This window comes from Pleurodeles waltl, chromosome 4_1 (assembly GCF_031143425.1).
Source record: "Pleurodeles waltl isolate 20211129_DDA chromosome 4_1, aPleWal1.hap1.20221129, whole genome shotgun sequence".
Classification (NCBI taxonomy): Eukaryota; Metazoa; Chordata; class Amphibia; order Caudata; family Salamandridae; genus Pleurodeles; species Pleurodeles waltl.
Genome location: NC_090442.1, coordinates 917,803,968 through 917,831,210, shown reverse-complemented (window position 1 = coordinate 917,831,210; position 27,243 = coordinate 917,803,968). Strand labels below are relative to the sequence as shown.

The 27,243-nt window shown below is 46.8% G+C and overlaps 1 protein-coding gene across 1 annotated transcript in view; it reads right to left on the bottom strand.

Moving 5' to 3' along the window:
• Positions 1–27,243, bottom strand: part of PMPCB (peptidase, mitochondrial processing subunit beta) — a 221,121-nt gene that overhangs the window by 79,926 nt on the left and 113,952 nt on the right. The window contains exon 9 of the mRNA XM_069229689.1: positions 22,828–22,988. Coding sequence (XP_069085790.1) covers positions 22,828–22,988 — 161 coding nt within the window. The remainder of the gene's footprint in view (positions 1–22,827; positions 22,989–27,243) is intronic.

Genomic DNA, 27,243 nt, shown 5'->3' with positions numbered 1-27,243 from the left:
CCAGAATCCTCAGCAAACCTCAAATTTAGCTAAAACAATCACTTTTTTCCCACATTTCTGTGTGGGATCACTGCACCGGGACAAATTTCCTACCACCCAACGTTCCCCTCAGTCTCGCAGTAAAAATGGTACCTCACTTGTGTAGGTGGGCCAAGTGCCTGTGACAGGGAGGAACCAAAAACATGTCAAAATTGAGGGGGAACCTAAGCGGGTCCAAAAGGGCAGTTTGAAGAAAAAAAAAAAACATTTTTAGGCTGACAAGTCCAGCAGAATTGTTATCAGTATAGATGAGAAAATGTTGGGTGGTATGAATTGTATGGATTCCTGCAGATTCCGGAAGGTTCCATCACAAAAATGTGGGAAAAATGTGTGCTTTCCAGCAAAGTTGGAGGTTTGCAGGGCATTGTGGGTAAGAAAATGGTGCGGGTGCATGTGAAGCACACCACCCTGGAATCAACCAAATGTTGAGTTTTCAGATGTGTCTAGGTCTTGTGGATTTTTCTACATGGCAGCTTCCCAAAGTCAAAAAAGTGCAGCCCTCACCATTCCAAGTGGGACGATTTTGAGAGTTACCAAGCTCTCATGGCCCAAATGTAAAACCAAAACCCCAAATAATCAAATGCCCTCTTGCTTGCCGTGGGATAAGATGTTTTAGTGTGTGGGGGGAGAGCTGAAAGACTGTTACCCCGTCCAGTTGGGGTGGGGGCATAACAAGGCCCATACTGGTTGGAAGCCACCACCCCACTGTTTTTTTTTGTTTTTTGTTTTTTGAATTCTATGGCATCTAGTAGACTTTCTGCCTCCACCCCCACGGGGTGTAGATCAAGGGTAATTTCCCCATCTTCCCACGGGTGGGCAGAACGACTTTTGCCCCATTTATTTGGGGTGGGGGTATGGCCATACCCCCACCCTCTTATTTTGAAAAAAAAAAACTCCCTGGTCTCTGGTGGGCTTTCTGTCCCCCCTTGGGGGCAGATGGGCCTTCCAAAAATAGGGCTTTCCAAAAATAGGGGGGGGGGGGGTGGGCAGATATGGCCAACAGTAATGGGCAGCACCCCCAAACAAAACACACACACACACCTTATCCCTGGTGTCTAGTGGATGCTGCCCCCCTTAGGGGTAGATTAGCCTAACACAAATAGGCCGATCTGCCCCCAAGAGGCAAGGGGCCGCTCCCCTTATTCATAAGGATAGTAAAAAATAAAAATAACTCCCTGGTGTCTAGTGGTTTCTGCACCCCCCCCCCCCCCCCATCCCCCTGGGGGCAGATCTGCCTAATTTTATTGGCCGAAAAACAATTTGGCCCCCCAGGAAGCGACCCTTGCCTAAGGTATCTCCCCACACATAAAATATATATATTTTTTTATCCCTGCTGCCCTGGGGGCAGAAATGGCATAAAAATTATTTGGTCCCCTGGGGAGCGACCCTTGCCTAAGGGGCCGCTCCCCTCATGTCCATTTCACACAAAAAAAAAATCCCTGGTGTCTAGGGGCATTTCTTGTGCCCGATCGCATCGCAATCGGGCAGCAGAAATGCTTGCAGAGACATGAAAGGAAAGGAAAGGCCTTTACTTTCCTTTCATGCCTCGGCTGGCCCCCTCCTCCTGAGCGGAAGAGAAATGCCAAGCATTTCTCTTCTGCATCGCGCTGGAAGCATGGTTCCAGCGGGATGGGAGGTGACCTCTGATGAGGTCAGCATGCGATCACGTGCTGAAGTCATCAGATGTAACTGGTGGGGGTCGGGGTGGAAAGGGAAGCAAATCCCCTTCCAGCCCTGCCATGGGGGTTAGGGGAGAAGCCCACACTCCCTCTGAGCTCCGGTGCCGGGACGTAATGGTTACGTCCCCGGCACAGGAGCACTGGGCCAGCGGATGTAATTAGTCCCCGGCACAGAAGGGGTTAATGAAGAAAGTTTAAAAAAAAATTCTGAAGCTTTAGCCAACACAGATATTTACATCATGGATTCTGATTTAGATACACAATTAACTAGGGTTGACCGGATAGTGACCACATTGTCGTGACACAGTTACAAAATAAACTTCAGAAAATCTAAAATAGCTTACTTAAATGTAGCCTTCCTGGGTTGCGACCTATTCAGCGAAGGAAAAGGACTAGTGCACAATTTTCTTCAGAAATTTGCAACTTTGCAACTCCCAAATGCGCTCAGAAAGTCGCAAGCCTTGTTGGAATTCTTCCACATCCAAGAGCCTATTTGCCACATTATGCTGAGTAAGTTGACACGTTGTACAGTTTAATACCTCCCATGTTTTTTTCCGATGTATTGTATGGAAGAACCGATTTTGCATTCACTCCAAACACACACGTTAGAATCAAAATATTTACAAAATAGGAATTAAAAAAAACTTAGAGCACATTCGGGTACATTTATACCATTCCTAATGAGGGGCAACTGGATCTCATAGCATACAAATCAAATCTGTACTCCAATACAGAATCACGTTTTGCATCCAGTGAGCAAATACTTGCAGCTCTACAAACAGCTAGCTTGAAAGAGCATCTATTGGCAGAGGGAAAGATAATAATTGTATCCCCTATATCAGCCAGGGAGGCTGGCACAAAAGCAAGGGTTCCAAACGCTTAAGCACTACATCCTAGGTGGACTTAATGGGCCGCATCTTTGAATGCAGCAGATGTGCAGTTTCAATATTACCTTACACTAAGAACACAATTACAATAAAAACAAAAACTGTCAGGGACTCCAGAAAGGTTACTGATTGAGAAAGCAGAAATATTCAGCAGGTTGTGCACTGGTACAAGGAATATTTAAAGACAGTAAATTTGAACTGCGACACACGTCACCCAAACATTAGGTAACAGTACTGCACAGGTTGTAGAGATACATGCCTGGTTGCATGCAAGTCGAAGGACTGAGACTAAACCTCACACACTAATAATGTCTCACTTTTCTTTCTGTGTGCAAGCCTAAAATATGGATTTGCCACAATGGAGAATGAATATAGCCACAGACTCAAAAAGGAAACCAATTACAAACACACAGCTCTGGGGAAAGGACGGCATCTTAAAAGATGTGCTTCCACACGAGGTACACATAAGGGCACCAGCGCCATTGAATTTATGCTTTTGAGAACTCTGCAGCTAACTTTGCATCTAAAGCCACAGTACAGACTGTAAAAATAGCTGCAGCGACCGGATCTTAACAAGGACCCACTGGCTACAATGGAAGCAACCACAAAGGATGAAGCACCTCCAGAACGATTTCCTCGTAAATAATCCTACACCCCTAATTCTGAAAACACTCGAGTGGTGTATCCAGAAGCAGTGGGAGGAAGAATAATACATAATAAGCTATTCATATCAGATTTAATTAAGGCAGCCCATGAGGGTTTAGCATCCATACATGCTGTAATGGGAGCCACAATTTCCCTATTTCAGCAAAGGTATTCGTGGCCTGGTTTACTTAAAGAAACTAAGGATTACATAAAGAAATGTGGCATTTGACAGCAGATTAAAAAAAAATGTCATTGTCAAGAGGCCAGACCAACTCCTTTGTTGATTGCTAAATAAACCATTCCAAATTTTGGCTGTACCACCGTGGTCCCTTACAATCAGATAAAAACTTTAAATACATTTTATTAATGGTCGATTCATGTTCTCATTTCCAATGGGTTTGGGCGGAAAGATACCTTAATGCTCGAACCATTATAAAAGGATTTGTGGTGTTTCGTTGCCACAGGCAGGGTAAATATTTCATTCGTACAATGGTCCCGCGTTTGCACCAAAGACTTACAAAGATGCCACGAGTTTGATGGAGGGGTTTCTCCATTTCAGTATTCCATTCAAAAGTAACACGAAAGGGTTAACAGAACCCACGAACTACAAACTTAAGCAAGCCCTTATGGCCTGGGTGTTAAGTACGTACGTGTTTAGATGGGTCCATCATATGTATGGCATACAGAGAGCATTAATAACAGAACAGTGCCTGCTCCTGCCAAGGCTCTTGAAAAACATGTTAACCAAGAGCTAACAGGCTATCTGCTCACCTGTGGTTGTTTGGACCCTTCTCTACATGGGTTCAGGAAAAATGATAGCACTGAATACGCACTTGTTGCAACCAGACACACCATCCGTAGGCAGGTAGACTACGGGGGTGCTGCTATCCTTGTATTACTGGACTTATCAGCAGTATTTGATACCATCTCACCGCAGCTCATGGAGCAACGATTGTATCAGGCATGACTGAGGGATACAACTCATAGAATACTCAAGGCATTCCTTTTTGGTAGATTAGTCATGGTTAGCTGCGTTGACTTGAGATCAGCCCCGTTTCAGCTTTCTTTTGGAGTCCCCCAAGGATCGTCCCTCAGCCCGACCCTTTTCAATTTGAACGTGGCCCTCCTGGCAAAACTGGTTTGCTCTTTTGGGTTCCAGGTGTCATTGTACGCAGACAACACTCAGCTTATCGTTTCCATTAGAGACAACTGAGAAACAGTGGCAGACAAGTTCCAACCTTGCACAAGGGAAGTTAGTCAATGGATGGCTCAGAACTGGCTGAAAATGAGCAGGGATAAAACAGATTTTGATATTTGGGACAAATACCTCTGTCTGGAGCAACCGTTGGTGGCTTGAGTCCTGCAGGACATTGCCCATCCCCATTACAGCAGCTAATAATCTGTGGCTCATGTTCGACTCTTCTGACTTTTGACACACAGGTCAACAGAACTGCAAGTGCATGTTTCTGGTAGGTTAAGATTTTAAAAAAGGTTTTGCCTTTTATATCCCTAGAATTCAGAGTGATGGTGGTCCTGGCACTTATTTTATCTAGACTGGACTACCGTAACACATTGTACTTCAATATAAATCAATCCTCTTTGTATAAGCTTCAGTTTATTCAGAATGCGGCTGCCCGTTGCTCGGTTTGCCAAACTTTGCATCCGTTGAGAAGGGCCTCGAAAAGCTGCAATGGCTGCCTGTTAGGAAACTTATCTTCTTGAAAGCTCTGTGCCTGACCCATAAAGCCCTTCATTCCCCGGGTTCAGGATATTTGCAAGGTGTTCTTAAGTGGTATTCTCCAGGCCATCCTTTAAGGTCTGCAGACCTCAGGTTAGCACTGGAACCTAGTTGTAAGTAAAATGGGGCGATCGGCCCTTCTCGGTGGCTGCGGCTAAGCACTGAAACCCTTTACCAGCTCAGATTAGAGGAATTAATTTACTTCAATTGTTTCGAAAGCAACTAAAAACAAGGCTGTTTTCACAGTAGTTTTTGGCTGATTGTGTCTGCGTCTCTTACTCCGTTTAGCGCTTCGATACCTCTGGTCTGAATGTGTTTTAAAAGTACCAAAATACAAATACTTCATACAAGGTACTCTTCGGCATACCTATGCATATGCCTCACCCACACAACTCTGGAAAAGCGGCAGATAAGAATCCCTTTGACCTAGACTAAAGTTTGACAGTTACAGATGGGTGAATCCCCAACCTAGGAGATATGGCTCGAGAAAAGATTTCAGTCAAACAAGTGTTTGGACCTGCATATCGACCATCTGTACCTGTGTTGGGAATGAAAGGCATAAGAACTGTAGCTTTGCCGCCGCTGCCTGGCTCATGAAAGAACAGACAAGTATCAATTGATTACGTTAGAAAGCATCATGTGGCCAATCCTCTACAGTCGTCCCACAAAGAAAAAAACAAAGGAGGAATCAAGTTAGAACCCCCCTTCCTCCCCCTATCCTGCAACAGATTGCTCTTAATAAACTGAATGCCCAAGAACGTCTACATTCCCTGATGAGAACTACCGGGACCAGACACGCTCTACATGCACTGATCTCCACGGAGAAGTCTGGCACCTTATTTCTCCAACAACAAAGGCTCAATCGAATGTTGTGGTAAAATATTTCAACCCCCCTATAGAGACAACATCTATTGAGATGCTGTCCATCTGATTTAGACCTATTGGTAAGACTGAATCCGGACACGTTGAAACTGATCACTCCCCAAATTTTTCAAGCACAGCACATCTGAAAATCTTTGCATTGTAGCATTGGTTTCTTAACAGATATTTGATACCACCACGATCCTAGGTTTGGATTGCTACAGGAGCATTTTATTATGTGGTTTGTGGTGATTACTATTGTACTGTTAGTGGTAAATGGACACTATATTACAGTCAAACTTGTGCAACAAATAGTGGAAAAATTATTACAACCGCATATTTCTTCCCACAGAGTTCAAAGAGACTTGTATGCCGTGAACATTACGGCTTATCCTGTAGTGGATGCTATGGTTTAGGAAAAGGTTTCTTTCCAGATTATGGAACCTACTTAAAATTTGCAATTACCATTCGTTATAAAACATTTATATGAATGATATTATAATTCCTGGTTCCATTTCAGATGAATGTGATGCACAAACTGTAAAACATGATGTCTGACTTAGAAGCATATGCTACGCTTCAAAAAGAAGATCCATATTTGAATGCTTATAATTATTAAGACATTTATTTTTATCATCACTATGTGCATTATTACTTACACAGAACAAGTGTCACTCGTGAAATATACAACTTTTTTTTAATCTTTATTTTTGCAAGTTTAACACATAACAGCAGTCGTGGTACAATCGAGTACAACATCACTTCCTACATCTCTTGAACATGAGTGGGCATTTTCAATATGGATAAACTGTAGTGTGTTCCTGCCATAGATCTGCATGGCGTGTGCCCTTTTAGTTACTAGTGTCCGTTGTGTCATCTGTATCTGCCGAGGATCAATCTTCTGTACTAGTGGTGGTGTCTGGGTCTAAAAACAAAGGTCACACAGGTCTCGCCAACTTATGAGTGCCTCATTTACCTGGTCATCCCACCAACTCACTTTCATGTGGATCTCCTCCGCCAATGTCATTCTACTATGTCTTTATGCCAATGCGTTGGTTCTGGGTTACATCTCCCCATCCATGTGACGCATGATCGCTTTTTGCGTAAATTTGTACACTATCTTTTTCCCCTTACATTTTGAAATGATGCCCAACAAACAACAGCACAGAGTGGGATCCAAGCACAGGTGAGTGGCACCTTACTGCACTGCACTCCCAGGCTAAATGAAGAAAACATGTGCTGCCCATACACAGCTCGACCAGGTATCTAGCCTAGTTGGTGTCATTTGTTTGAGTCCACTGGGGATTCGATAAATTTGATCTAGATAGTTATAATGGACTAACCCACACCTTGCACTGCATCTCCCAGTATATCGCAGCTACTATCTTTCCAGGCCTGGATTGGCATTAGAATCCACAACAGAGACTCTCAATGGAAGAGAGCCGCTGAAGGATTGACTTAACAAATCGCTGCAAGATTTTTGCTGTTTGTCTTAACCAGGCCTCAAAAAATCTACTTGCTACGCCGCGTCAGATTATATCAGGTCGAGCTAAATTTACGACCTACTCGCCAGTTGTGGCGAGTTGATCAAGAACATGTGCTCTGTGTTCTGCTCACTCTGAAAGTGAAGAAGCAATAAAATGCCTTTAAATTGTCTTTTTATCTTATCACATTTGCTCTGTGTTCAGAGAAAGAGGTCATACGCCAGTTGACTTCTCTGACTGCAGAGTTCAAGGATTTTATAAAGTGAACTGTCTGACTTTCTGTACAAAGAGTATGAAATGAGAGGATGAAGGGTATACGATTTTTCCTAACACACATTTAAATAACTATGTCAACTGTATAACCATTTCAAAGTATATTTTAGTAGTTGTGAAAGCCCATTTTTTGTACTTCTATCGGATGAAAAAAATATTTTAATAGGAGGAATACAAATCGGAACACTACTTGGTGATCTGCACATGATAAATGTTTTCTGAATGTTTTCACAGATTAATTTTAATACACTATAGTTTATCAGTAAAGCTGCAAGTTGGTGGGGACGTTTTTGGCCATTCCAATGGGAAATTTACTGTCTGTCAATGACTGTGTGCTACCACATTATGCTTTAGTAATGTATTTATTAAAAGTGAGTGTTTAAACATGAACTGAGAAATACTCCTGCCCCTGCCCTGGGGGCAATGCTATTAGTAAACCAAGAGGCAAATCAGGGATTATGTGTACCCTATATGTGGGCTAGATTATTATTATACATGGGACAAACGTTTAGTCTATTTTATCAAACAAAAGAGTTTTTGTACAGCAGAAATGCTGAACTCACATATTTGAAGGTCTACTTATATGTGAGAATGAAGAAAAAGGCAGCTCTGTAAAATAAAATATTTGCCTAGGATTACACAATTACAGATTAGTTTATGGGTCAAGTACATTTCAGTTAGGTCAAGCAGATTATTCAAGTTACTCGACCGGCAGATCTAGTAAAATTTTTATGATTTTTCTAGGTCTGGTACCACATAGGGCAAGTACATCAACACCCTCGCCTGCTCCATCAACAATGCCGGGAGTCTATCCGCTTCCACCAGACCAGGTAACAGCCTTTTTCCCCAACTAACTGCTTCATCTAACCATATAGCTGCATGTTGCAGCTGAGCGGTGTAATGGTACAAATCAAATCTGGGCACCTCCAACCCTCTTCCTCATAAATTGTGTAATGGTGGCCATGGCCACCCTAGCTGCCCTGCCAATGACTCCAGTTGGCAAAACACTCGGACGGGATGAGGCACAAGTTTTCAGAATGTAGAGACAGCAGGGTAACATTATCATTTTTGAGGTGGCCAGTCTACCCATCAGGGATAGGGGGAGTGCATTCCAGAAAGCTATGAATGATCTATGGGAGTCCAACACCCTACCCATTTTCAGCCACAATAATGCAGCCACTGAGTGAGCCACCATCAACCCTAAGTATCTAAAATGTTTTTTTCCCCACAGTAGACCAGTCCCTCAGCACCAGTACCGGCCAAAGACCCTAATGGAAACAATAATCACTTTGCTCTATTTATTCCAAGACCAGAAATGTCTTCAAAGTCATCTAGGATCCTCAGGAGGCTCGGGATAGGATAGGTAGAAGAGTGAGTCATCCGCATATAGCGATATCACATGGCTTACCTCTCCCAGTCATATGCCCCATTACTTAAGTTCTCAATGCATTTGGGCTGCCAGCAGTTACAAGGCCAGCGCAAACAGCAGTGAAGAAAACAGGCAGTCCTGTCTCGTTCCCTGCTCTAGTATCTATGCCTCAAAGCGTTGCCTATCTATCCATACCCTGGCGCCAGGACTCATGTACAATAATTTAATCCAACCACAGAAGTGTGGTTCAAAGCCATACCCCTTCAACACCTCAAGGAGATAGCCCAAGTCCATGGTATGGAATGCTTTTTCTAAATCAATGGAGGCTAGGACCATTTCCTCGTCTCGACCCTCCACTTCGTGCATCACTTGGGCTAAACGCTTTAAGTTCATAGCCGTAATTCTGCCAGGAATGAACCCGCACTGATCTTCATGTACCAGTTTGGACAAGTGAGGGCCTAATCTGTTAGCCAGTGTTTTACAGAGTATTTTTATATTTGTGTTGATCATGGTAATGGACCTATAAGCAGCAGAGTCAGCCACAACCCACCCCTGGTTTAAAAAACAGGCATATCTCTCCATCTCTCATAGTTTGTGTAATTTCCCTACTTTCCAAGCCTCCCTGAGCACCTCTAATAGGCACTGGGTGGTCTCTGGCGAGAACAATCAATATAATTCTACTGGAAACTAACCCCCCCCCTCCCCCACCCCTCCAACTGCCTTGGCCTTCAGCAGCACGCCCAGCGCCACCTGCAATTCCTCCAGTTCCCTACACCTTACACCAGGTCCAGGTATCCCCTCTTAGTGAAGTGTAGGCAGTGTCTAGAAGTCAGGCTCTCAAGAGGTAGCTGGGGATGAGCAGCCAAGGCTAATCTAGGAGACATGCAAAGCTCATGCAAAACCACTGTAGTCACATAGCACTAACACCCATGAAAGAAAACACAAAGTTGTACAAAAATAAAGGGACTTTATTTTTGGAACACAATACCTCAAAATACTAGAGAGGCAACCCTCCACTAGGAGGTAAGTAATACACTAAAATCATACATTAGTAAACAGCAATAGGCATAGAAAAGGTCAGAAAACAGTGCAAATAGCAATAACCAATAGTGACCCTAGGGGAAGCACAAAACATATACTAAACAAAATGGAATGCGAACACAGGACCCCCCCACCTAGGTAAGTCGAATGTGTAGAGTGGAGCTGGGAGTACTAGAAAACCACAGAGGTAAGTAACACAGTAAAACCCCCCCCCTTCCCCCTTCCCCCCCCCAGCGACCAGGAAAGCAGGAGTAAATCACAGGAATTTCCCCAAAACACCCAAAAGCAAGGAAAAGAAGAAAAGAAGACACCCAGACAAGAATGCAAGAAACCAGAGGTGGATTCCAGGAGAAGACCTGTGGAGAGAGGGGACCAAGTCCAACAGTGTCAGTGGAGTTCAGGAGGAGTAGGAGGTACTACCCACCCAGCTGTACTTGCAGGAGTTGGTCGACGGTGAGGAAGAACAGGTCAGCACTGCACCCCTGGAGCCAGAGAAGAGTTCCTGATGGATGAAAAAGATGTCCCACGCTGGAGTGAAGATTGCAGACAGGTGTTGGTGCAGGAATTCCACTAACAAGCCTCAGCAAAGGCAAATTTGCGGTTAGTAGAAAAGTGGTGCTGCCGGGGACCACCAAGGCCCAGGAGGACTCAACCCAGGAGGGCGAGTCAGAGGGGGCCGTCAGCGACACAGAGGGCACATGCACAGAAGCAGAGGCCGCACCCACAGGAGTCCCACAGGATGGGGGACGCAGAAGGAGCCCAAGCAGCACTATGGAAAGGGATTCCATGCTGCAGGAGAACCACACAGAGGGCTGTGCATCGCAGGAAGGAGTGCTGAGGGCTGGAGCTGCACGTAGCCTGAAGTTTCCTTGGAGAGGATGCAAACAAGCCTTGGCAGCTGCAAGAGACGCAGTGCACGGGGGTACTGTCCTGCTTGGGAAGGCAAGGGATTACATCCACCAAAGTTGGATAGCTGGCAGGGAGGACCAAGAGGACTACTCTGGACCACCACCCATGATGCAGGATCCACGCAGCTCAGGATGAGAGGAGATCCACACAACCAGTCGTCGTTGCTGTAGGTGCCTGCGGATGCAGGGGAGTGACTTCTTCACTCGAAGGGAAATTCCTTCTTCCTTCTAGTGCAGACTGAAGTCTTGCCGCCCTCAGAGGGAGCACAGCCAGGGAAATGTTGCAGAAGTTGGAAGGAGCCGTGGAAACAATGTTGCAAGAAGAGTCTTCTTTGTGGCTGCAGATTGTTGATTCCTGGATGGTCCAGTAACTGTTCCAGTGGCTAGAAGTTGAAGTGGAGGCTGCAGAGGAGTCCTGCTAGAATCTTGCAATCCGAAGCTAATGACCCACCCCAGAGAAAGACCCTAAACAGCCCTAGTAGTGTACTTGATCACATAGCCAGGTGACTATCAGGAGGTCAATTTCAAAAAAGGAGGGGCAGAACGGGAGATTTGGAGAAAAAACGAATATCTCCTGGTCCAGTGTGTATTTCTCCCAATTATATACTCCACAAAGTTTACACACAGTTCCAAAATCAGAGAAAAAAAGAGATCGAGGGTTATAGTTGGTTCACCTGTGAGCCGTCTCCTTCCCCGGAACCCTTCCGGGGAAGGAGACGGCTCACAGGTGAACCAACTTTTGTGGTTCGATATCAATTCATAATGGAATTTAGAGCCTGCCACCTCCCTGAGGGAGCCCACCAGTAATACTTGGAGGGTTTTGAATAAATTAATGCAAAAAAGCAGTTTTCATAAAGGATTAGGTACGTAAATAGGTCCTGATGAATCGCATGAGATCAATTTCAACTCAATATAGCGAGAAACATGTTGACCCCTTGATTGAGTATCACAGTGATTCTGTATACTCTTTTTTGTACCCTTTTTTTACTTGAATTTCTAGTGAAAATTGTTATAATTTCGAGGGATTGTATACATTAACTTACTATATCCCTAAAACGATGTTTTTAACTATGCCAGGGGTTTAAATATCTGAATAAATAAATTTTTTACCCCTAGTCATTTTTAATCTCTTCCATACCAATCCTCTTTCTTCTTTTTTTCATCTGACCGGCTCTACACCAACTGCCTAAAAGATCTCCGGCAAAGAGCCCCTTTGTGGGGCCCGTCAGGCATTGCAGTGCCGGCCTGACGAGGAGCATAGCCCTATGATGAAGCATGTCACCGGACGGTGAGTGAGGGCTCTTGCTTCAAGCATATTGCTTCCCCCCCTTTTTTTGTCTCTGGAAACCTGTCTTTACCACTATAACCCTCGATCTCTTTTTTTCTCTGATTTTGGAACTGTGTGTAAACTTTGTGGAGACTATCAGGAGGTGCCTCAGACGTCAACTGCTTGGCCTGGCCACTCAGATGCTCCCAGAGTTCCCTGCTAACCTTGGGACCAGGATGGCAGAACCCAGGGACCCTCTGGAGGAGCTCTGAGCACCACCCCTGTTTTGCGCCAGAGCTGGGGGTCCCTGAACCGATATGGACTTGTTTATGCATGGTGGGCACCAAATGTGCCCTTCAAAGCATACCAGTGGCTTGGGGAGGCTAAGCCTCCAAGGCAAGGCACACCTATTTCCAAAGGGACAGGGTGTGACCTCCCTCTCCTAAAGGAAATTCTTTGTTCGGCTTTCCTGGGCTCAAACGTATCAAGCAGCAGTAGGGCAGAAACTTGTCTGTGGAGTGGCAGCAGCTTGGTCTGCCCGGAAAACCCTGCAAGACTGGTGGTAGCAATGCTAGTGGTCCTCTAAGGAGCCCCCAGAGTGCATGGAATCATACTTCCAATACTGGCAACAGTATTGGGGTATGATTCAACATGTTTGATACCAAACATGCCTAGGTTCGGAGTTACCATTATGTAGCTGGACATAGGTAGTGACCTATGTCCAGTACACGCGTAAAATGGCATCCCTGCACTCACGAAGTCCAGGAGAATGGAGCTGGAGTTCGTGGGGGCATCTCTGGGCTAGGAAGGCCTGCCATAGGGGTGAATTTACAGTGACCTGGTAGTGTAAGGGTGCATACACCCTTTCACGCAGGCTGCAATGGGAGGTCTGCATAACACTTTGCATGGGCTACCTGTGGGTGGCATAATACATGCCGCAGCCCGTAGGGATCCCACGGTACCCCCAATGCCCTGGGTACCTAGGTACCATACACTAGGGACTTACATGGGGGCACCAGTATGTCAAATGTGGGGTGAAAAAGGTTCCAGCCATCAAGTTTAAAAGGATAGAGCATAATCACTGGATTCCTGGTTAGCAGGATACCAGTGAACTCAGTCAAAAACACTGACAAATGGGCAAAAAGTGGGGGTAACCAAGCTAGAAAAGGCTACTTTTGTACAATGTCCTTCTGAAGTTCTCAGGTGCGTCATGTGTGGGGGGGCCTGTTCATACAGAGTATCCAGGCAAGTAGCCGCCCTGATTTGTCACGCTCTTGATGTAATCTTTGTCTAAATTGCGTTTGGCTAAACTTATTTAGAAAATCCCAGATATCTGCTATGCACCTGCACATCCTAGGTTCCCTTTCACCTGCACCCTCTAATGTTCCTGCTTCCGCTTGTATAGCTGCTAGATCGATTTCTTCCTTTACTAAGTCTGACTGGAGATGTCGTCTCATTCCGCATGTCAGGCCCATGAGGGTCCCTTGCAACACTGCCTTTAAGGCATTCCACTCCGCTGCTCTACGTGCAGTCGTTCCCCCAGTTCAGTGATATATAGTCCATCAGGGCCTGTGAGAGTGCTTCTTTGCCCACCACATCCGTCATTACCTTAACTGACATTCTTCAGGTATGTTCTTTTGTCCCCTGGTGGTCCCAGTTAATTGTACAGCTAACAGGGGAATGATCTGACAGGAAACATGCCATGTGACACTTCCATATCCCTCCTTTCTGGATACCTGTCACTAATATTCTGTCCAGTATACTGTAAGTATTAAGTGTCGGGGAATGGCATGTATAAACTTGGTCGATGGAATGTTTCTCTCGCCATATGTCAAAAATCCCCAGGTTCTGCATGGCCTGACCCAAGGCTATCATTTGTTCCTGTCCTGGACAGTGACCTATCCAGGCAACCGTTCATCACAAAACTGAAGATACCTAACCATATGAGGGGGAGCCCACATCCTGTAGCACTAGGTCCTGTAGACCTGTGAAGGTGGTATTGTCCATGTTAAGTGCATAGTTTAGTATCGTCAGCGACTTCCCGTTCAACATACCCTGCATACCTCCCACCTACATCAGCCTCCATGTATGTAAGCGAGAAAGGCAGGCCTGCGGCCATCATATCAGCGTACTCTTAGCATAGGTGGAGTATGATGAGTGATATGTCTGACCCCTCCATTTTTTAGCTAGTCGTGTTGCCCCTGTGTTATCCAAATGAGTCTCCTCCAGGCACGCAATACTAACGTTATGTCTTTTTAGAAAGGATAGCACTCTAGAGTGCTTGACATAGGTATGTAGGCCTTTAACGTTTCAGGTCATTAGCCTGTATTCCACCCCCCCCAATATACTCTATATGGTGGGTGCATGATCCCATCTGCCATGTTACATGAGACTCTCTTCCTCAACTGCTGATCAATAACAATAAACAAACTAACATAATTGAACTATCCCTTCCCCTCCCTCAGGCAAACATAGCACAACCAGTTGTCTAATGATGCCCACACTTTGCTTGTGCTGGGACTGGCACAGCATTCCTGCTTGTCCAACTGGGACCAATAAATATAACAAAACTTCCCCCAATTTAGGTATCTGGCCAGCCTCACGGACTGGCTCTCCCACACCTCATGCAAGTGTCCCATTATGTTGGTGGTAAATAGTTCCACATCACCTCGTTGGTCCTACCTTGCGCTCTGTGCGTCTCCCAGTTTATGCTAAGCCTCCATCTCTTATCAACTCTCACCACCTGTCCATAGTTTTCTGTTCCCCCTCCCCCCGCCACGGGGATGGGGAAGGCACCCCATCAATCCACATCTCGGGCACCGGGAGCTGACATAAGAGTGTCCGGGACATCATCCTTCTGCCGATCTCGTGTCCCATCTCCCATTTCAATTGTTTGCTGCTGGCTCTCGCTGTTGGTTGTCATTTTCTGGGCTTCCGATGCAATTAGCTGCATCTCTCCATCCTCACTGATCATGATTTTCTCGGGGTGATCGGGCCACAGTAGAAGATCCCTCGGTTGCCGGCTGTAGTGGTCTGGCTGCTCCTTTTGGACGAGGGCCTTGATTTTGTCTGCAGCCAGTTCCCTGGCTGATCACTGGTGTTTTGTCTCACTATTCCAGCCACTCCCAGACTACTTCAGCTAGAACGCAGAAGTGCATTTTCCCTTAATGCATGACTTTCAGATGGGCTGGGTAGAGCAGCATGTAATGTAGCTGCAGGGCTTTCAGTTTGTGTTTAACTTCCACAAAGGATTTCCATGGGTACTATACTTTCCTTGTATAGCCTGGGAAGATCGCTATCTGTGCATTTCCATACTGTGTTACAGTTTGCTCCCTGGCCGCTCGCAGTATGCCATCTCTATTCCAATAGTTGAGGATATTAGGCATTGGAGTCTGTGGAGAGAGGGCCTCTGGTGAGGGAGGGGGCACAAGTGCCCCATGTGACCTTTCAACTACAAGGGATTCTGACAGGCCCTTCGGTTTGAGTTCAGTCCGCACCCAGTCCTAAAGAAAAGTTTATGTCGCATTTCCTTCCACTAGTTCAGGGAACCCCAGATCCCTAATGTTACTCCGTGAGAGTGGCACCCACAACTTCACGAAAGTATTTTAGTTCCCCGGGATATCTGGCGCTTGAGTGTGGCTACCTCTCCCTTCAGGTCCTCAACATTATGCTGAGCATCCTTGTCTATGTCCGCCACCTTCCACAGGTCTGCCTGCAGCAGGTTAACATCTATTGAGACGGTCTCAATGTTATGCTCTAGCGCAGTCCTTGCTCTCTGTATTGCAGCTAACAGTTTGTTCCTTGTTGGCTTCTTCGACTCCCCTGGTGTGTCTTCTGCATCCTCCGCACCACTCTGGATTGTGATCCTTTGAGTCTGTTGGCGTGGGGTGGTAGACTGTATAATGGTGTTTGACGAACGCAGCGCCCTGTCCTTGACAATGATTGCATCTCTGGCAGGGCGTCATGTTTTACTTCCTATATACAACAGTGCGCCTTTGACACTTATGCTGGTCACCCCTTTTTCATGGCTCCCCATCTAGATGAAGATGCAGCGTTTTCAGTGCACTCCGCCAGGTGAACGCCTCTGGAGGCACCACTCCACTGTATCCCTGCATGTTGCGCTGCTCGCCCCAGTTACCAGTCTGAACTTTCGCTCACATAGCACTCCAGCTGTCACTGGTTTGGCGGACTTGTCTCGTCTGCTGAGTCCACCAAGCTACAATGATTCTCAAAAGCTCTCTGTTATCTTTTGGTCCACAGTGTGGGCCAACTGGCCAATGCTGGTATGAACTTCTCCCAGGGGCAATAGGCTTTTCATCTATGCCAGTCTCCTGGTTTTACTATCTTTTCACTGCCCCCACCACAATCCTAGGGTCTCTGCTACTTCGGACTCTCCTTGCAGGGCTTGTAGTGTCTTTGTGGTCCCTTCTCAGAGTAGGGTGTAAGTCCCTGCTGCAGATGGAAGGCATGCCGGCAGCCCTTCAATAACACAGCACCCACAGTGGTGAGTCACCAACAGGTTTCTCACTATGTCTAATGGTGCTTCCCCCACCTCCAGGCCTCATCTTTGATGCACGCGGGGCCTGTTCCTTTGTCCCTGCACCAGTCCGTGACAAAGTACAGTCTCCTGCACCCAGGGCCACCCTCACTGCATCCTGGTATGCCATATCTGTGTAGTTGCCCGGCTCCTCTGTGAGCGTTCCTCACCCTAATGTGGGCCAACCGTACTGCAGGACCATGCGGCTGCTATCCTTGCTCACTGCCAGCATCGGAGGGGGGGGAAGGGGGAGGATGGGGCTGATGCTGACCTGCTTCTCTCCATGGCATTGCTCGCCACCCTGGCGGCCTTCTTCGAGACAACACCAGAGGCTGCTCACCTCCCAACTGCGTCTGTCTATTCTGTCAGCATGCCTCAGGGCATCAACAGCTGCTCCAACCTCAAGAGCACGATCTCAACGGTCGCAGGCTGCTCCTCATCCGCAGGTCCAGGGATGACCCCGTAGGAAAGTACCCTCTTTCTGGTATGGTTACCCCCACTTTTTGCCTGTTGTCCGTGTGATTGACTGTGTTCACTGAGATCCTGCTAAACAAGACCCCAGTGACTGTGCTCTCTCGCTTTAAATTTGGTTGCTTGGACCACACACACCCCACATTTGGCATACTAGTGCCCCCTTTCTAAGTCCCCACTATATGATGCCCAGGGAATTGGGGCACCAGGGGTCCTTCATGGGCTGCAGCATGCATTATGCCACCCATCGGGAGCCCATGCAAACTGGTCCAGCAGGCCTGCCATTGCAGCCTGTGTGAAATGGTGCATGCACCCTTTTTCACGACAGGTCACTGCACCAGGTCGCTAAGTCACCCCTATGGTAGGCCCTTCTAGCCCAGAGGGCAGGGTGCAAGTACCTCCGTGTGAGGGCACCCTTGCATGAGCACAGGTGTCCCCACGAACTCATGCTCCATTTTCATGGACTTCGTGAGTGCGGGGACGCCATTTTATGCGTGTACTGGACATAGGTCATACCTATGTCCAACTACATAATGGTAACTCCGAACCTAGGCATGTTTGGTATTAAACATGTCAGAATCATACCCCAATACTGTTGCCAGTATTGGAAGTATGATTGCATGCATTCTGGTGGCTCCTTAGAGTAACCCCAGCATTTCTCCTACCAGCCTTCTGGGGTTTTCCTGGCGTCACAAGCTGCTGCCATCCCTCAGACAGGTGTCTGCCCTCCTGCTGCTTGATCAGCTCAAGATCAGGAAGGCAGAACTGGGAGCCTCCCCAAGTCACTGGTATGCTTTGAAGGGCACGTTTGGTGCCCTCCTTGCATAAACCAGTCTGCACTGGTTCAGGGACCCCAAGTCCCTGCTCTGGCGTGAAACTGGACAATGGAAACGTTGTGACCACTCCCATGTCCATCACCATCCCAGGGGTGGTGCCCAGAGCTCCTCCAGACGGTACCTTGATTCTGCCATCTTTAATCCAAGGTGGGAAGAGGCCTCTGGGAGCATCTGAGTGGCAAGGCCAGGCAGGTGACGTCAGAGCCCCCTCCTGATAGATGGTCACCTGGCTAGGTGACCAATTACCCTTCCAGGGCTATTTAGGGTCTCTCCCTCAGGTGGGTCCACAGATTCAGCTTGCAAGATTCCAGCAGGACTGCTCTACAACCTCTACTTCGGGCCACTGGAACTGCAACTGGACCCTCCAGAAGCAGACAATCTGCATCCACGACGAAGACTTTGCTTGCAACATTGTTTCCACGGCTCCTTCCAGCTTCTGCAACATTTCCCCAGCTGTGCATTCTCGGAGGACAACAAGTCTTCAGCCTGCACGAGAAGGAAGAAGGAATCTCCTTTGGAGTGAAGGAGACACTCCTCTGCATCCGCAGGCACCAACTGCAACAACGACCGCCTGCGTGGATCTCCTCTCATCCTGAGCTGCGTGGATCCTGCATCACGGGTGGGTGGTCTGGAGTGGTCCCCTCGGTCCTCTCTACCAACTGTCCAACTTTGGTGACGGTAAACCCTTGCCTTCCCATGCAGGACAGTACCCCCGTGCACCACGTCTCGTGAAGCTACCAAATCTTGTTGGCATCTCCTCCAAGGGATGTTCAGGCTCCGTGTAGCCCCAGCCCTGAGCACTCTTTCCTGCGACGCACAGCCTTCTGAGTGATCCTCCTGCGACGTGGGACCCTTCTTCAGTTGTACTGCGTGGGCTCTTCAGCGACTCCTGGTTCCTCATCCAGTGGATCTCCTGTGGGGGCTGTCTTTTCTTCTGTGGACTCTCTGCCTTGCTGAGGGTCCCCCTCAGAAGTCCTCCTGTGGGCTGAATCCTCCTGGACCTTGCTGGTGCCCGGCAACTTCACTTTTGCTTATCGCAACTTCTGCCTTTGCCAAGGTTTGTTGGTGGCTTTTCCACACCACTGAACGACTCCAATCTTCCATCTCGCGTGGGATGTTTACTGCATCATGCAGGAGCTCTTCTCCGACTCCAGGACTGCATTGCTGACCGTCTTCGTCCTACTGACGACCAACTCCTGCAAATACAGATGGGTGGGTAGTGGCTCCTGCCCCCACCAGACACTTCTGTGACTTCTGGACTTGGTCCCCTTTTTCCATAGGTTTTCCTTTCCAGGAATCCACCGCTGGTTTCTTGCAGTCTTGTCTGGGTGCTGCATTATCTTGTTTTGCGTCCTTTTGGGTGGTTTGGGAAAAATCCAGTAATTTACTCTTTTCTTCCTGGTTGCTGGGGGCACTATGGTACTTTCCTTTGGGATTGTCTAGTTCCCCCAGCTCCCCTCTACACATTCCACTTACATAGGTGGCGGTCCGTGGGTGGCAGTCCTGCATTCGCATTCTATTTATTTAGTATATGGTTTAGGCTCCTCCTAGGGTCACTACTGTCTACTGCTATTTGCACTGTTTTCTATTGCTATTTATGCCCATTTCTGATTACTAGTGTACATATCTAGTGTGTTACTTACCTCCTATTGGAGGGTTGCCTATAGTACTTTTTGTTAATTATGTCACTAAAATAAAATACCATTATTTTTGTAACAGTGAGTGTTTTCTTTCATGTGTGTGACTGCAGTCGCATTGCATGAGCTTTGCATGTCTCCTAGATAAGCCTTGGCTACTCATCCACAGCTACCTCTAGAGAGCCTGGCTTCTAGACACTGCCTACACTACACTAATAGGGACCTGGTATAAGGTGTAAGTACCTTAGGTACCCACCACACACCAGGCCAGCTCTCTATACCCACTGCACGCCGCTTCAGTTCTGTGGAGCCTGTTTCCTTCGTCCCAACCTCTGGCTCGCCGGCACTCCGGACCGTTATCCGGAGACACCGTTTGTTATGCAGTCTGTACCACCACACGGCCCTGACTAGGGCCCTGCCATCAGCCGTGTCTATTGGAGTTTTAGCTTCCCGGGACAGCCACCACCTGGGCTAGGCAGAGGGTTGTCTGGGGGTCACTCCTGCATTGAAGTTCGGTTCCGTCAGGTCCTGGGGGCTGCGGGTGCAGTGTTGGTTCCAGGTGTCGGGTCCCTTGTTACAGGCAGTCACGGTCAGGGGGAGCCTCTGGATTCTCTCTGCAGGGTCGCTGTGGGGGTTCATGGGGGTCGTCTCTGGTTACTCACGGGCTCAGAGTCGCTGGGGAGTCCTCCCTGAGGTGTTTGTTTTATGCAGGTCGAGCCGGGGCATCGGGTGCAGAGTGTGAAGTCTCACGCTTCCGGCGGGAAAACGTGCAGTCTTTGAAAGTTGCTTCTCTGTTGCAAAGAGGCAGCTGGTTTTGAACAGGGCCGCTGTTCACAGGAGTTTCTTGGTCCTGTAGTCCAGGGCAGCCCTCTGAGGATTCAGAGGTCACTGGTCCCTGTCGGATGCGTCGCTGGTTGCAGGTTTTCGAAGTTGGAGACAGGCCGGTATGGCTGGGGCCAAAGCAGTTGTCGTCTTCCTCCTTCTCTGCAGGCTTGTAGGTCAGCAGTCCTCCTTGTTTCTTCAGGTTGCAGGAATCTGGTTTCCTAGGTTCTGGGGAGCCCCTAAATACTGAATTTAGGGGTGTTTTTAGGTCTGGGAGGGCAGTAGCCAATGGCTACTGTCCTTGAGGGTGGCTACGCCCTCTTTGTGCCTCCTCCCTGTGGGGAGGGGAGGCACATCCCTAATCCTATTGGGGGAGTCCTCCAAAACTAAGATGGAGGATTTCTAAAGGCAGGGGTCACCTCAGCTCAGGACACCTTAGGGGCTGTCCTGACTGTTGGGTGACTCCTCCTTGTTTTTCTCATTATCTCCCCTGGCCTTGCCGCCAAAAGTGGGGGCTGTGTCCAGGGGGCGGGCATCTCCAGTAGCTGGAGTGCCCTGGGGCATTTTAACACGAAGCCTGAGCCTTTGAGGCTCACTGCTAGGTGTTACAGTTTCTGCAGGGGGGAAGTGTTAAGCACCTCCACCCAGTGCAGGCTTTGTTTCCGACCACAGAGTGCACAAAGGCTCTCACCTCAGGGGGCCAGAAACTCATCTCTCAGCAGCAGGCTGGCACAGACCAGTCAGTCCTGCACTGAAGGATTGGGTAAAATACAGGGGGCATCTCTAAGATGCCCTCTGTGCATTTTTTTATAAATCCAACACTGGCATCAGTGTGGGTTTATTATTCTGAGAAGTTTGATACCAAACTTCCCAGTATTCTTTGTAGCCATTATGGAGCTGTGGAGTTCATTTTTGACAAACTCCCAGACCATATACTTAATATGGCCACACTGTACTTTCAATGTCTAAGAATAGACTTCGACACTGTAGGGGCATATTGCTCATGCAGCTATGCCCTCACCTGTGGTATGGTGCACCCTGCCTTAGGGCTGTAAGGCATGCTAGACGGGTGACATACCTATGCCACAGGGAGTATTTTGTGTGTATGGCACCCTGAGGGGGATGCTATGTCGACTTTGCCTTTTTCGCCCCACCAACACACACAATCTGCAATGGCAGTGTGCATGTGTTAGGTGAGGGGTCCTTAAGGGTGGCACAACACATGCTGCAGCCCTTAGAGACCTTTTCCTGGTCACAGGGCCCTTGGTACCACTGGTACCTTTTACAAGGGACTTATCTGTGTGCCAGGGGTGTGCCAACTGTGGAAACAATGGTACATTTTAGGTGAAAGAACACTGGTGCTAGGGCCTGGTTAGCAGGGTCCCAGCACACTTCTCAGTCAAGTCAGCATCAGTACCAGGCAAAAAGTGGGGGGGGGGGTAACTGCAACAGGGTGCCATTTCCTTACAGTCTTCTTTAATCGAAAAGATCGACAGGCCTCACAATCTTCCTCCTGATGGTCCAGAGAAAGACACAAATTACAAACCAAGTGTTGGTCCGTATAGGGGTACTTCGCGTGGCACAGAGGGCAGAATCGGAATGGAGTCCGATCCATCTGGCTTACCACTCGGTAGGCCCAAACAGGCCAGAGTCGGACACACGCGCCCCGAAGGGTGAAAAATGAAGGTTCCGACGGTACTACCGGTTCAATTCTTGATGGGAAACGCGATTGAAACAATACCGATGAATAATAAGGTTTTTAGAGGTTTTCCCAATCTAAATCTCGGAGCGAGAGGAAACACGTCCGAACCAGACCGTGGAGGGAAAACTAACAATGGAGTCGATGCCCATGTGCAATGGAACTGAGAGGAGGAGACACTCGATCCCAAGACTCCGAAAAGACTTCTTGGAAGAAAAACAACTTGTAACACTCTGAGCCCAACACTAGTTGTAGGAAGAGCTATGCATAGCATGTGTATCTGAAGCTACACGTGCCATCGAACATACACACACACACATATATATGTATACAAGTCTTATCTTGTGGAGATAAAGAAAAAGGAACCTTCTAATATTTTTTTTTTTTTTTTTTTTACCTTATAGCTTCAGGTACAAACATCCTCAAGCATGCTTACAATTCATTTTTCAACTACCTGAAAAGCCAACTTATTTTCCTGCCATATAAAAACACATACATACAGCTGCATTTATTATAAACAATGTTAAATTTATGCAAATAATACAAAATGCACGCACTATTTTAATAGGTGTACATTTCATTAACTACACACAAAAAACAGACTGCTTTAGCTAATTTATCATTACTTTCTTACCACTCTTTTTGAACAAAGTGCATCATGTCTTCGACGGTATTCGGCTCACACACCATGTATAATCCCCAGAGTCCGGTGTCTGTATAACAGGTATTGAAGGACTGGAAGCTGTGGCATAGATTTCCGTGGCATGTGATCTGGGCAAGTTTACTAGATAAATTCTGAAAAGGAAGAACAACATGGCAAGTCAAATTTAATGGTCCCAGCAAGTTTCAAATGCAACTTCAACTCCAATGATGGTGGCAATTCCATAGTATACCACAATGACAAGACTTGGGGCCTGATTTAGATCTTGGTGGAGGGGAATACTCCATCACACGTGACAGATAAACAGTCTGCCGTATTACTATCTCATTTTATCCTATAGAGATCATATTACAATGGAGGGGGATATCCATCACGTTTGTGACAGAGTATTCCATCAGCTGAGATCTGAATCAGGCATATAATCATTAAAGTTTATATGCACAAATGGAAACATGGGATGATATTCAGTGATGCTGACAAACATCTAAGAAACATGGTTTTATAATAGTTATAATGAGTACCTCATGGTTCTCAGATGTAAATTCATTGTTTTCCTCCTTTGTCACTCAGGTGTCCATTCACTAGGGCTATTACAGAATGTAGAAGTACCTTACACTGAAAATTCTAGTCTCAATTTTTTCGAAACATTTTCAATAATTTCTCCTTCACTAGCACATATTGAATGGTCTGTACAGTGCATTTCATGCAGCCTGGGAACTATGTGAGTTCTCACGAGTGGGAAATAAATGCATGAGAGTTAATCCAGTCCTGCCAACTCTTTCCAATGAATACTTCATTCTGACAGCCTTTCAGAAGCATTCCATCTGAAACATTTCCTTTTTAGAGTAACCACTGGACAGTCATGGATAGGGCACATGCACTGTATTCCAGTAAGGAGGTGCAGGCAGTTTAAAATGATACTGTGCCTGATCTTCTTTGCATGCACCCAATTCTTGGAAGTAGTTTGTGTGTGAGGACAGTGCTTTCTCTTCCTGTCCTCCTACAAAGGCCTGCCCCGATTGCATCAGATGGCTTTACTTGATCCAAGCTGAAGACAGTTAGGCTGCATACAGAGCGGCACACATGCACCACAGTGGCTGTGTACAAATTCTGCCGTATCTTGTTAATGAGACCCCAGTAACATAAACAAGGGATTTATGTAGAAGTGGCAGTGAAATGGGAATGTTACTGACATATGTTCCTCAAACACAGGCTTTGCAAATGATCATGAGCATTTCACAGATTTCTATGAGAAAATACTCTTCATTATGGAATCTATGGCATGTGTCCTGTAGAGTGTGCACTGCCTCCTACACCTGGGGAATGCATGCTGAGACACAGAACTACTAGCCACCTTGTGTGACATTTTACACGCCTCTGGTTGACACCTGTATATTTGGCCCTAGAGGGCCTGGTCTGTCTTTGATAAAAACCATCACCACAACACTACCTGTGGGCCTAAACTTCCACCTGTGCTCATACCTCACACCACAAGAACCTTTGGTTGCACTGCTGCACCTCAACTACACATGCTTTGTTTGCTGATTGTTATGGGTTTCACTCATCAAAACCGCATAGAGATGTTCTTTGACCCTCATCGACTGTGGGAGACCAACCTGCAGGAAAATCAACTGGACTGCGTTTTCGTCTGTGTCTTTACCCTCTCAGCGATCACCCATCTAATAAAGTATCTATAAAGGTAGTTCTTGAATCCGTTTGTCAATTCTGCTGACCCCACAGTTGACAAGACAGTTATTCTTTTCAGCACTGACATCAAGCATGGCTAAAGAACCAGATGTCACAGTGAAAATTCAAATGAAGGAAATCAGCAAATGGGAAACTGGAAACAATGAATACGGAAATGCCTATAGAGCTCAGGTCTATCCACTCAGACTCTGCAGTCTTCCATACTCATTTTGATTAAGCAAAAGGCCGGCTTAATGATGTAGAGAGGAGACTGGGGCCATCCCTAAATGTAATTTGCGACCTAGAGCACAAAATAACTGATAGGGAGGATCATTCTTGCAGCAATATTGTCAGACTATGATATCCCGGAATGGGAGGAAGCAGGACCACATAGTCACTTACATACCACCCTTCTACCCGTGTCTGTTGCATTTCACATATGCAGAACCTCTGCAACTTCAAAAGTCACACAGACAACACCCAAGGGGACAGCCCAGGTCTGCCATTCAATGACCGATGATAGTGCACTTCGTCAACATCAACATGCCAGATCAATATTGCAGGCAGCCACACAGAAGAAAGGCTTTTTGGTGCCTGGTCTTTCTGACTGTTGGTTGCACAAAACATTGTCGTTTTTTTCAGTGGACACGAATGCAACACTAAGATGCTTTCTCGCTCGTTACCCTTATCTCAAATGCTTGGGCATCAAGTAAAGCTTCTTTAAACCAGCTGTGATGGTTGTCCCTACTGATGAAAGAACAAAGAAATATGATAAGCCTGATGATATCAAAAAGTTCCCAGATGCCTTTTAATGATTCCTCCATTGGCCTTTCAGTGTCCCCTGCCACAGACTCACAGGAAAACACTGCAACATGGCTGAAACCTCCCTGGTAGAGGGTGCCCCAAATGAAGTTTGGCTGCTGGCGCTCACACAGAGACAGCCTTGCACAAGATTGTAGATTCAATATTTAAGGATTGGGACAAAACTAGATCGTTATTCAAAAGTTTCTCTGCTTCAACACCCACTGTGATCCTTCAGTTCAGCATCAATTACATTTACTTGCTTTTAGGAATGGCACTGACCATCATCCTGTGCTGGCAGCATACCGGAGTCTGGGCTCTGATTCCCCAGAGAATCTATGATATACATTGCTTACTTGCCACAGAATGGTTGCATGTTAATGGTCGGACTTTTTCTTGTTGCTTTTCATGTTATTCTTTCCCACACACAGTGAAACTGCTGTACTGATGGATGTTTGAATAATTCAGCTGCAGTGTAACCCTGCTCGTGTCTTTTTAATCCTTTATAGGGATTTTGGTTTCTGTGTGGGGTGGGGGTCTTTTGTTTCGCTCGATCATACAAGCCTGTACTTGTACTGTCCCACCTTCTAACTTGGACACTTACCATGGAGCGTTACCTCGCTTAAAGAGACAAGATGTTCTTTCAGGACCCACTCACTAACATATACATTGTCCTTTTGCAACAGGCTACCAAATCCCCAGATCCTTCATTGTTTCAAAAACAATGACAGAGCCTTGGGGCATCTGCTCTCAGAACAGCGATCCAGACTGCGATCACAGCCACCTCCTTAACATCCTTGAAGTCTCCTTGCTCGCAGGAGGTGAGATAAAGCTTACTGGATGAATGGCATCTCCTTAATCTTAGGAACAGGCGTTTTATGTTACTCTACAATGCAAATGATACATCATTGCATATAAACGACTTCCTGTTTTAGAAGCAGCTATTGAACTGCGACATCTGTTATTCTCTGGATGGTGGTTCTCTGGACCACTTTCCAGTATAAATATGGCTTTCTGTGTGCTCCGCCCCTTCTAGGAGAGTTTATGCCATCTACTGACACAACCCATGGATTTCGCCAAAGCCTTTGCCTTGTATTATGAGGACATTTATAGCTCCCTGTCCCTGGATAGGACTCTTGCTGAAGTTGAGTTTTTAGCCCCACTTCTCCCAGCACTGTCCAGAGGGTCGACAACTGTTGGAGGGAGAAATTACACTGGAGGAAACCTCAGAGGTGATTTCCACCCTCTTCATATGTTGAGAGGCCGGATTCTCAAGGGAATTTCACAAAACCAGCACTGGCACAGTGGTTTACAATTCCTGAGAGGTAGTGGATGCCTTTGCGGATTACGACTGAGGACTTTACAGTTCTCACCCACCAATGGCGCTGGCAACCCAACACCCAACCATAGGCGATTTAATAGTTCCCAGTCTCATTAATGAGCAAGATTGCCAATTACTGCTGAGTAACTCCTTTTATAGCCACACAGGTTATGTCCTCAGGCCAAGCACTCAGTCCTAATTTCTACCCAATAGACTTTTTTCAGATCTTTGCCTCCAACATATTCCCTTACATGGTGAAAATGTTCAAAGAGGTCCTTGAGACCAGAACCCTCCCTCCTGACTTACTGAACACCACAGTGGTGGTGCTTCCTAAGCCTAATAAATAGTTGACAGAATGCGCCTCATTTAGACTGATCGCACTGATTAACGTTGAGGCCAAGATACTGGCAAAGGCACTCGCAATGTGGTTGGAGAAATTGATTCTCTCCCCAATCTTCCCAACTATGACCAGAATGGCTTCATGAAGCAAGGTGAACCAAGACATAGCATTGTCAGACTTCACAGTATTCTAGAAAGGGCCAACGAGATCCTAGATCTGACAATAATAGCCCAGCTAGACT